At 39.5% G+C, this 12500-nt stretch overlaps 1 protein-coding gene across 1 annotated transcript in view; it reads right to left on the reverse strand.

The window, feature by feature from the left end:
• Window positions 1-12500, reverse strand: part of trpc5a (transient receptor potential cation channel, subfamily C, member 5a) — a 113276-nt gene that overhangs the window by 53983 nt on the left and 46793 nt on the right. Inside the window, exons 2-3 of the mRNA XM_079671183.1 lie at window positions 2310-2350; window positions 520-622 (exon numbers count right to left, since the gene is read on the reverse strand). Of these exons, the coding sequence (XP_079527309.1) occupies window positions 520-622; window positions 2310-2342 (136 nt within the window). The 5' untranslated portion in view covers window positions 2343-2350. The remainder of the gene's footprint in view (window positions 1-519; window positions 623-2309; window positions 2351-12500) is intronic.

Genomic DNA, 12500 nt, shown 5'->3' on the forward strand with positions numbered 1-12500 from the left:
CCACTTTCAATGTACATGTGTGTTTGTGTGTGTGTGTGTGTGTGTGTGTGTGTGTGTGTGTGTGTGTGTGTGTGTGTGTGTGTGTGTGTGTGTGTGTGTGTGTGTGTGTGTGTGTGTGTGTGTGTGTGTGTGTGTGTGTGTGTGTGTGTGTGTGCCCTCGTATACATTATACATATATTACATATACATTTATAGTATACATATTTTTGGCAGTAAATATTTATGGCTATAATCTAAAATGTATTTATACTGTAATATTTGGGGTAATGTTTTTTTTTTCTCAACATTCATCACACAATATCAACTATCTAAAAAATGATTGTTGTAGCACTTTATTTAGGATATTTATATGCTAATTATATAATGAAAGTTATGCACAATAAAAAAAAAAGGAAAAACTCAATTTGAGGTATTTTGTGGCAGTTTTCTTCCACATCATTAGTAGATATTGAGTGATCTGAAATACCTGTTGTATACTAGTGTGTAATTGTACATTTCCAATATGTTCATTAAACGCACCTTTCTCCACGGCGGTGAGGTAGGCCCTCTCCTCCGCAGACAGCTCCACCTCCGCACGCACGATCTGCAGCGGGATGCGGTCGCGGTACGGCGAATATGTCGCCTGATTCAACAAAAACAAACACCGAAAAGTTTCAAATACACCGAATAAAATGTGGTAAAAATACAGTGAAATAAAGAGAAAAGTGACCCCACTGTCACAGCATGGTGCCTGCCTCCTTGACTGTTGGTTTTCTTCCAATAAATAAGTGCAAACGTGCCGATTATTCAGATATGTCTGGAGCAAAAGCAGTGGAGTAGAAGTAGAAATGGAAATATAGACAGCATCGTAATCTTAGGGATGTACTAAATGCAACTGATTTGTATTATAACACTGAAACATTAATGAAGTAAATGCTTGAAGAGAGAAAGGTAGACTTCTAATGAATGTTAAGGAGCGTTTCCCTCCTCTCAGAAGTGTATTATTAAACCATATTAAGCTCCAGGGGAACGAGGTTCTTCATCAATCAGTGTGTATTTAATGAGTGCGTTAAAGTGTGATGAAATACAGCAGAATCAGAAGCAGCTGACAGCGACTGATCCAACAGGTGAGGATCAGTAAGAGCTGCAATATCAGGGGAATACAAGGCTATGCAGGAAAAATTAGGAAAAACTGACTTTGTTTCATCGATAAAGTTACTTTAAACTCTCTTGTGTCAGTCAAGAGTTTGAATGACCCTGCCGTCCCAGAGCCATGCGGATAAAAGTGCAAATATTGAACTCTCAATGTTTGTTTTAAGGCTTAAACCGGATTATGAGTCAAATAAATACGCCGCTTGTTTGCCCGCTGAAATGAAAGCGTCCGTCATACTGTATCTGCAGATTTCATATCGAATGCATCATCGAAGGGGAATAACACACTTATAACAGTTGTTAAAAACATGAATGTTGCTGTTAGAGTGCATCAGAGGGGGAAGGTAATACACTAAAGGAGGGTTTTATTCTGTAAAATGCAAAAAACAGAGCATTTTTCTTGCATAATGTTTGTGGGGACCAATGAAAGCTTAAGACTTGAGTGAGGACATCTTGCTTTAACCCTCCTATTGTCTTCGTCCCCCCCTTACTTTGGTGTTCGCGGTCAAATTTAACCGGTCCTGTTTTAACTGCTATTACATTAACACAAACACCATGAATCATCACCACATTTAAATGAACACCCTTTCAAACTGTACATATTGTATCAGACTACTGGTATACATGAACAACTGCAGTAAATATACAAAGAACAGACACTGAACATGTATTGTGTGTGACAGGTGTGATCCATGTGGGGGGATGGGCACATAAGAGCGGGAAATGTATCAAATTGTTCTTTGTGTGTGTGTGTGTGTGTGTGTGTGTGTGTGTGTGTGTGTGTGTGTGTGTGTGTGTGTGTGTGTGTGTGTGTGTGTGTGTGTGTGTGTGTGTGTGTGTGTGTGTGTGTGTGTGTGTGTTTTATCTGATCCGGATGGTTACTATTTCCTTTTCTTTATGGCGGGAACACCATGGGTGTTACAAAGTTGACTAAATCATCCAAAATCCAATGAAAGTGGTGATCAGCAGTTGTATATGTTCAAATGTCTACTGTGAAGGATATCATAAAGCCTTAATGCAATCAAATGTAAACAAAAAAGTTATTATTGATGAAAGCAGTAAATCGGTCAGAGTTGACCCGAAGACAACAGGAGGGGAGGGTTAAGGCAGTTTGTGTGTTTTAGGTTTTTCTTAAGTGTGCGGGGACTATATCGTGTGACTGTCTGTGCTTCACTCACCTTCTTGTAGTACAGCTGTGTCATTGGATTCATCGCGCAGTCTGGAAGAAAGAGAGGAAAAAGAGAGAGTTACTAAGAGGGAGGAATATCAACAATGCTGCTTTTAATACGAGCGAATATCAAAATAAATAAGAGAATGTCACTGTGTTCCAGGACACTGGGATTTTAACTTTTTCAGACCATTTACATGAACACAAATCTTGAAAACACACTACAGGAAAAGGCCAAAACGCACAATAAGTCCTTTTTAAAGAACATGGGAGGCGTGTGGCGCAGTGGGTTGAGCGTTGGTGTTGGGATCTGGGGTCACAGGTTCAAACCCCACTGCAGTCAGCGGCCGTTTCTCAATCGCAAGAAAACTGGCTTCCAAGCCAATATTTCAAGGATGCTACGTCATCGAGTACCGCCGAAGTACTGTTCCAATCTCCAGCATACTTGGAATTCCACCGAGGCCGCGTCCTTGGTTTGGGGGTAATTTCGAGGCTGCACATGGGTAGACTTTGCGTCCTTCAAATCCCCACAATGCTTTGCGCACGGACCAATTTCAAAAACCCTTGCGGAGAATGGCTGAACCAACGCAGCACAGAACACTTTTAAATGTAAGTATGTAGTGCCGTAGAACATGTGTTGGTAAATATGTGACTTTGTTACATTTGTTTGTTATCACCAAAAATGTGTTCCGTGAAAGTAAAGCAAGTTTATAATTAGATAGACATCGTGAGGTATTTATTTTCGGTACAGTTTATGTTGAGACCGTTAGAGAGAGTGGCACACTTGTTAGCCTGTTCCATTCTTCTTTGTTTTCCTTAGCCGTGGCTTGGAAGTATACTTGCTTCGTTTCTGAAGGAAGTGACTTGGAAGTACGCGACTACCAAGCCAGCATCCTCGCGATTGAGAAACGGCCAGCATGTCGTTGTGTCCCTGAGACACTTCACCCCAAATTGATCCTGTGGGGATTGTCCACAGTATTGAGTATGTAAGTCGCTTTGGATCACACTAACGAGTGACATGTAATGTAACCCACATCTTCAGTAATGATCTCCTTTTCACTGACACACACACACACACACACACACACACACACACACACACACACACACACACACACACACACACACACACACACACACACACACACACACAGATCAGTGTGTGTTTCCTCTGGATTGATTCGTGCTGCTGGAAAATTAATCCCACACTGCGGAGGAACATTTAAAGCAACAGAAATGCACCAAGAATAAACTAATGTGGGGCAATTAGGGTGAAATAAGTGATAACAATTAACCTGCACAATTAAACCCAAATGTGGAAACAATAGACGCGTCTGAATGGAAGAGGGGGATGGGGATTACACGCATTCACCATAAACTGTATTTATAAAGGTATTAAGGAGACAAGAGGCTCTAATGCTGAGAGATGAGGCTCATCCTGGGCTGAACGTATGCAGAGGAACTCATCTGGAACACTTTCACGGTGTGGACGTCCATCGCTGTCTCTCAGAAACACTAATACTGTCAGAGAGCTCTAATGAAGCAGACAGAAATAAACGAGTCACTGCTGAGGTGGAGCTGGTATTTAAAAAGGAAGAACTTTAACCTTAAAAACACTCAAAAAGGGCAAAAACACACTGCGGCGAAACACACATCCTGTGGAGCTCACACTCGTAAAAACAGTGACGAGTGCAAAAACACTACATTTAGACGGAAAATGTGGCGTAACTATTTGTATTTTTTGTAATGCTTTTTTATTTCTATTGAGATGTTTACATTTTTAAATGTTTATTTCTAGTTATTTAATTTGTATTGTTCAATGCCATGTCTCTTATTATTTTAAAAAGTCATATCATTTCCCTTTAATTCTTAGGTTCATATTAATTTGACTTTATATTTATACTTGCTATCTTACCTACTGCTTATGTTTACACAGGTGGTTTCATTATATTATTATTTGTAATAACAGTTTGTTGGCGTCCAGCTGAAGGTCACGCTGCAGATACATTCAATTGAATTCAAATAAATCAAAGCTCGTTACAGAAAGGTTCAAATCCAAGACGCCGAGGTCAGCGTGTTTCTCTGCAGATAATAATAATAATAATAATAATAATAATAATCTCCCTCGTTACAGCTGGAACAAATTAAACGTTTTTTGGAACTGCTGAAACAATAAAAGATGTCGGAGGAATGCTTGATGATATTTCAAGCATGCTACGTCATCGAGTGCCGCCGAAGTTCCAATCTCCAGCATACTTGGAATTCTACCGAGCCCGGCGTACTTCGTTTGGAGACATTTCGAGGCTGCACATGTGTAGACTCCGCGGTCTTAAAATCCCCACAATGCTTTGCGCACGGACCAATTTCCCCAAATCTGTGGCGGAAAATGTAAGGCGGGGCCTCTCGTATGACGCACACATGCACACTTGCTCGCCTGTTCCACTTTTTTTTTTCCGAATGCCAGGAAGTATTTTTGCCTCGCTTCTGAAGGAAGTGACTCGGAAGACATGTGCTACCAAGCAAGCGTACTCCACATTCAGAAACACCCAACGACAACAGCCTTCACATTAAAGATGCATGGTTTCATTTGTAGGGGAAGAACTGTCCCAAAACAAACAAATACAAAAAAGTATATTAGCAAAAGCATAAGGGCATACAAATAAAACAAGTATAAAAATAGAGATATAAATATTAAAACCAATATGAATTTAAATAAAAAATGTCCAATAAAAAATTAAAATAAATAATAATGATATTATTTATGAGAATAAAATGTGCAAAAACAAGAAGTTAAAGTAAAAATCCAAAAGCTGCCGCGCTGTAATTTTCCACTTGAGTTTTTCCTCGTTAAGAGACTTGCTGAGTCGGCTGCAGAGTTTGTTGAACTCACTTCCTGTTGGTCATATTAAATAAAGCCGTCTGACCTCAGGGGAGTTGCAGATAATAACGTCATATTTGGAGTTATTAATTAAGCACTGATACAATAACTGTTGCTCTGTGTTGCGTTGTTAATGAGTGAGAAACACCGGAGTTGAGAATCTGTGGGGTTTATTCTCCCAAAAATATCATTTACAATTTAGGCATTTAGGAGACGCCTTATTCCAAAGTGATTTACAATGACCGATCACAGTATAGGGACATTCTCCCTGGAGTAACCGAGGGCTAAGTGCCTTGCTCAAGGGCACACTAGTAGTGGTGTTCCAGGCAGGATTTGATCATCAGCTCACCTCACTATCCATTAGACCACCAAAAAAAAAAAAAAAATAGTAATAATCATAATAATAATAATAATAATAATAATAATAATAATAATAATAATAATAATAATAATAATAATTATTATTATTATTTTATTTTTTTTATGAGATCCATTTGTGGTGGACGATATTTATTTGTGGCGGCCCACCACAAATAAATCAATGTATGGGAAACACTGGTGTGAGTGCACCTTTGGGAATGCTTGGAATGTCGCTGTAGTGACAATAAAGGAATCTGAATAATCCTAGGAAATTTTGGAAAGCCATAAAATCGATTTCCACTGGTGATATCCCAAATGAGCTACCTCCGTACCTCACCACAGCATCTGGCATTATATCAGACAGGGCCACCATGCTAAATTGCTTTAATAAGCATTTTGTCTCTTGTGGCTCTCTGTTTGATTCTGTCACTGACTGTGCTTCTGCTTCTGTGAACGCTCCAGTCCTTGACTCTGAACAATGTGGTCTGAAAAACCCTTTCAGTTTTACTCCTTTAACTGTTGGTATTGTCCATGAAGCTTTATCCAAGTTAGATCCTAGGAAACCGGCTGGCCCGGACAACATAGAACCTTTCTTTTTAAAGATAGCTGCAGATTTTATTGCTCCACCTCTTACTTCTCTTTTTAACCTCTCCCTCAGCACAAATACAATTCCTAAAGTATGGAAGTCTGCTTATGTCCTGCCTCTACTGAAAGGAGGGGAGGCAACTATTTTAAATAACTATAGGCCAATCTCTAAATTGTCAGTTTTGGCTAAGGTGCTCGAACGACTTGTGAGTGAACAAGTAAAGGAGTTTTTATGTATAAATGATATCCTGTCTAAACATCAGTCAGGCTTCAGGAAGAAACATAGCACCATCACTGCAACAATGAAAGTGGTAAATGATATTACTAGTATGCTAGATAATAAACAGAGTTGTGCAGCTCTGTTTATTGACCTTTCCAAAGCGTTTGACACCGTTGATCATCGCGTCTTAAAACAGAGGCTACTCAGTACTGGCATATCCAGCCATGCAGTGGGGTGGTTTGTGAACTACCTCTCTGAAAGGTCCCAATGTGTTCACTTTGATGGGCTGTCTTCTGAGTGGTTAAACATTGCTAATGGTGTTCCTCAAGGTTCTGTTTTAGGTCCACTTTTATTCTCCATATATATCAACAGTTTATGTGAAAATGTGGATGAAGCTACTTTACATTTTTATGCGGACGATACCGTGATGTATTGTGCAGGTCCCTCCATTCAGGAGGCGGTTGTTAAATTACAGGCTGTTTTTAACATTATTCAGACTCAGCTCTCTGAACTAAAGCTTCTTTTAAATGTGGATAAAACCAAGATAATGCTCTTTTCAAAAGCTAAAAAGACACCAGAGCCTGTTTTAGATATTGTATCAACGCAAGGAACAAAACTTGAAGTTGTTGCCTGTTACAAATACCTTGGTATCTTGCTTGATGACTGTCTCTCTTTTAAACTTCATGTCAATAACCTGCTTAAAAAACTGAGGGTTAGGCTAGGTTTCTTTTTCAGGAATAAGTCCTGTTTCTCACTTGAGGCCAGGAAAAGGCTAGTCACTGTGACCTTTTTACCTGTGCTGGACTATGGTGATCTGCTGTATATGAATGCACCTGCCAACTACCTGAGCAAACTAGATGCTGCGTATCATAGTGCTCTGAGATTTGTCACAAACTGTAAAGCACTTACTCATCACTGTACATTGTATACCAAGGCAGGTTTACCATCACTCACTGTACGGAGGCTCAGTCACTGGTACACTTTTATCTATAAAGCTATGTTGGGCAAACTCCCGTATTATATCTGTTCATTGATAAAGCAGAAAGTTGCAAGCAGCTATTGTCTGCGATCACAGGATATAGTCTTGTTAGATGTGCCAAGAGTAAGGACTGTCTTAGGTAAGACAGCTTTTATGTGTGCAGCTCCACTTGCTTGGAACAGTCTACAGGCAAAATTGAAATTGAGCATTTTTATTTCTCTGAATGTATTTAAGGCATGTCTAAATGAAATGCTTTCTGACACTCTGGGTATTTGTAAATGTTGAATATGTAAATATGATATCCTCTGTTGTTTGTATGTTGTTTTTATGTTTCATGTGGAACTAAATGATGCAGGTCTCCCTTGTAAATGAGATCGATGATCTCAAGGGACCAATCTGTCTAAATAAAGGTTTGAAATGAAATGAAATCTAATCTAATCATTTGTCCTACTTAAATGATCGGAGGTTTAGCAGAAAGAGCAGCTTGTTTCCAGTGAAGCCGTCGCTTCCTGCAGAGATAGAGATCTGCTCCTCCTCTCATTCTGAGGGGGAGTCCTGCAGTGGATGCAGATGTGTTCAAGATCTGCTTAGTTAGGAGGAATTTATGCTGACGGCCGTACAAAACTCCACCGAATGAGGAGCCACAGCACTGCAGATACATCTCCATCGAAACACACTCCTCGTGTTTCTGCGTCTCTCGCTCAGTGTGTCTTATCTCCGCTCTTGAGAAACTTCAAAATGTCCTGCTCTATTTTCTGCCTCTTGTTTTCGTCCCTGGGAAATAAAAAGTTCCCACTTTGAACTCGCTTCTCCTCATACTTCTTATCGCTTCTCTTTTTCCGGCTCGTTGCTTTTCCCTCGCTGGTTTCCCCTCGGCGCTCTCGCTCCTCGTGCATTTTTTAAACTGTGATGTCTGTTTACAGTCAGAGGATCAGCATCTTCTCTCAACTGAGGTAACCCCTTTCTGCACAGCTGCTCGGCGGGAAAACATGGACGTGCACGCAATAAAACAAACCCAGAAGCTATGATTTACAGATAAGATAGGACTTTATTCATCCCGAAGGAAATTGTTGCTCTACAAAAACTCAAAATCTAGCCCATTATATGTGTCTAATATCTAGTCTTTACGCTCGCTATAAGCATACTTGCCAACCTTGAGACCTCAGAAATCGGGAGCCTTTCAAAATGCAAAATTGGGGGGGGGGGGAGGGGTTCTAGTGGATCGCCGGAGCTGTTAGATTAACATTAACATGCTTATTGTAGTTGTAAGTGCACTGCCTTGCGGCCTGTAGCACCTTCCTTGATGGAGCATATGTGTGGGCTGGACCTGTATTTTACAGGAAAGGAGTGAGCAGAGAGTAGTTGTCGATTCTTGTTCTGTTTTCTGTGACTATCTGCCTCACCCTATCAGACTTTGAGTTGCGCGCGCTACTAAAGAGACGTGTTACCATGGAAACCAAACAATGGTGTAGCTGTATTAAAGTCTGAGTGGAAACGGTCCTGAGTAAATCTGATTTTGTCAGAAATCGGGAGAAATGCGGGAGAAATATGACCCCGGGAGGAAACCGGCAGAGGGCAATGAAATCGGGAGTCTCCCGCGAAAATCGGGAGGGTTGACAAGTATGACTATAAGACACAATAACTTCAGAAGTGACTCTGCAGTGAGATATCCGGTCTATGTTTTTAGACAATGCATCATCTTGTTACGTCAACAAATGTGTTTTGAGTCGTATCTCAAATGAAACACATTTGTTTACATATTTATTAGAAAATCACCAACTAACAAAAGAACACAGAACACCTTTGAGCATTTGAGGCGATAGAGAGTTCAATTTTTTTCAACTCGAGCGTCAAATTCACGTGACGCGTGAGAAGATGCAGCTGCAGGTATATAGACTCTCTGCGGGGGGTCTGACGTCGCCTGGAGCAGCTGTCAGACACTCTGAGTGACGTAATGACTTCCTGCCCAATCTCCTCTGTTCTCTAAAGCCGCTATCATTAAGGATCTTTTTACGAGCTTCAATTCCTGTTTTATTTCCTCCTTGCATTCCTAAGAAGTTTGTCTTTCCCATCTTTTCTCTTCAGTCTGCATTCATCTGAAACGTGTTTATGTTTTGCGACTTAACGATTGGTCTATCAAAAGTAGTATTTGGATAATTGAAGAGTCGTTCTGCTTTCTCACAGTTTGGTTTTGCTACTTGACGTTTTTACCAAGACAAAGGTCTGCAGAACATTCAACAACACAAACTAGTTGTAGCTCTACTTATCTTTACAAATTGTACTTTATACGAACGTGGTTTTGTCTGAATTGCAGACAGTACAAGTCTTAAAGGTCACCTCTCATGCTATTTTTAGGAAACAGAGGGGATTATGGGATGCTAAAATGATCTGTTTGGTGTTTCAGCCAATCAGAGACAGGCTCTGTGTATATCTGAGACCTGTGATATACTGATGAAACACAGTATGATAGGGGACCTTTAAATGTAGATACTAACGGTGATCTTCTCTTTATTTTGAAATCCAAACTTTATATTCTCTTTTTTTCCCCTTTTTCCTTCTCACTCAAATTCATAATTATAACAAAGTACAAAAAATAATAATAACAAAAAAATAAAAAATAAATAAACAATAATAATTCTCAAACAGTCTCTGTCATGTTCAACAGGGGCAAGAAGAAGCTTAAAAACACTTTTATGGTCCTACCCCCTCTAGCATATATTTTTCTTATAAATAAAATATTAGGTCATCGTCATCAGCGACATTTTTGTCTTGTTCATTTGTTTGCTTTTTGACAATCAGAAAGAAATGATTGGATATGTTGGCTTTGATATAGCTTATATGTGGTTTCCAACTTAATTTATTGTCTATGATTACTCCAAGGAATTTTATTTCCGATACTCTTTCTAATTGGACGCCATTTATATCCTGATGAACAAACCTCTCTTTAAATAGACCCTCCAGAAAAACGCGGACTGAAATCCTTGATTATGCGATTAAAAATGCGGGGTTTTATGTGATTTTATGCGTTGAAATTGCGGGAAGTTGCGAAATATGCGGAAAGTTGCGAAATATGCTAAATATGCGGGGAAAAGAATAACAATTTTTTTAAATATTGAGCTGTCTTATTTATTGTCTCTCACACACAACCTGCCACTAATGTTAAACCCCTTTACTATTCAATTAAACACATTCAATGTTTATTTATTGTAAAAGCAATTGGGCTCATGTATTTGATGTGGATAAATTGTTATGCTATAATATAAATAATATATATATAATATATAGATGAACTCAGACGATTGCTAAAAAACATCAGGTAGGATTTTCTGTGAAATGACAAGATGGGTGGGAAGAGGGGGGGGTGGCATGGGAAAGGGATTCCCTATATTTTTTCTTTCTTTGTCTTTTCTTTTTCTTTTTCTATTGTCTATATCATTTGTATCTGTATAAGTCCCTTTTGTGAGGGCAAAAAAAAAAAAAAAAAAAAAAAAAAAAAGTTGGTGACAAAAAAAAGAAAGAAAAAAATCGTAAACATAAATACACACGTATCAGAGTATTGGGCATCCCGTCTTTGTACACAACGTGAAAGTGAAAAAGCAGCGTTCTGTTTCTTTGCATTAAACATATTTAGACAGCCCTATGCTCTCTTACAGTCTGTCGCCATTTTGTTCTGAACGTTCACCAAAATACATGCGTTTGATTTTTAAATGTAGTCTACAGAAGTTAGTTCTTTCGTCCTATTGCTTTAAATTGCCGGGAAAACAAAGAATGCAATGTCAGTTTCTTCCAATCATTTGTGCGTAAGGGATGTCGCTGCAACTTCAAAGAAAAGGCACTTAAAGAAAATATAATAATATAATATCGTTGTGATTTCTATCGATCTTCAAAATCACTTCCCATTTACCTCTGACTACAAACGACCTTTCTCTCTCTCTCTCTCTCTCTCTCTCTCTCTCTCTCCTCCTTTAACTTCATCTCTTGTGCTCCTACACTCATATTTGCCACTTTCTGCAGAAATGGACCTTAAACATATCGTACATTCAAAGACTTGTGTTGCAGAAACTCAACATTTAGAGTATCAGATGATCTCAGGCTATAAATCCGCTTCACCTTTTTATCTCCCTCTCTGTTAGCATCTCTCTCTAATCTTCCTCACCTTCCTCCTCCTCGTCTTCATTTATCCTCTAATGCCCTCCTCACACTTTCTCGACCATTTTCTACTTTTCTGTTGAATCTCTGAGCCTAAATGTCCCCTCTCTCCCTCCTCTCGTCATCGCGTTATCTCCCTGTTTCTCCCCTGATCTTTGATTCTCCTCACACTCTTCTTCTTCCTCCTCTCTTTCTCTCCCCCAGGACCTCCTGTCTCCCCCCTCTCCTCCCTCTCCTCCCTCCATCTTGGCCTTTCCTCCCTGTCTATAAACAGATGTGTTTGCATAAAAGAGAGACGCATCAAAGCCAAGAGAACCGGAGCAAGATGAACTGAAGTGATGTGTGTTACATAATGGGATGATGATGATGCATTGTTTCAGGGAGTTATGAAGAGCGTTTTGAGATATTAAGATATGTGTTTAGGATACACGTGCATTAATGCTAACTAGGGCTGAACGATGAATCCATTTGAAATCGAAATCGCGATTTGAAATGATGCGATTGTCAAATCTTTTTTTTTTTGTTCTTCTTGTGTGTCAGTCATCCACACCAATCAGAAGTGCTCTGCTCAACATGTACCAGCCATTGTTAACCAATCAGAAGTGGCCCATGATAGAAGGTGATAGACAGATTGATCCAATCACCTGCCAAGTGCTTTTGAAAGTGCCTGCCCTTTCCAAATGGCTTCCAATGGAGAAAGACTTGACTTTGACTTGGTATTCATGAATAGAGACTTGACTTAAGCTTGAGATAGATGACTTGAAAGGACTTGACTGCTTAAAATGAAATATTTGCGTTTGTTTTTGGAGTGAGATATTACGTTTAGTTTTTTCGAAAAACGTGAAATAAACCATCTGAGTCAGGTTAGTAATGCTCCATCACATGTTTCTATCACAGGGTGAGTCTTAAACTGAAGCTTGACTTTAAAGCAACCCAATGGAAGTTTCATGTAAGTTTATTTCTTTCACTCGTAGCTCGGGCTGCGGGGGTGCTAGAGACGGGAGCACGTTGATGCGACCTTCCTAGCCGG

Source organism: Notothenia rossii (assembly GCF_949606895.1).
Source record: "Notothenia rossii genome assembly, chromosome: 3".
NCBI classification, from domain to species: domain Eukaryota; kingdom Metazoa; phylum Chordata; class Actinopteri; order Perciformes; family Nototheniidae; genus Notothenia; species Notothenia rossii.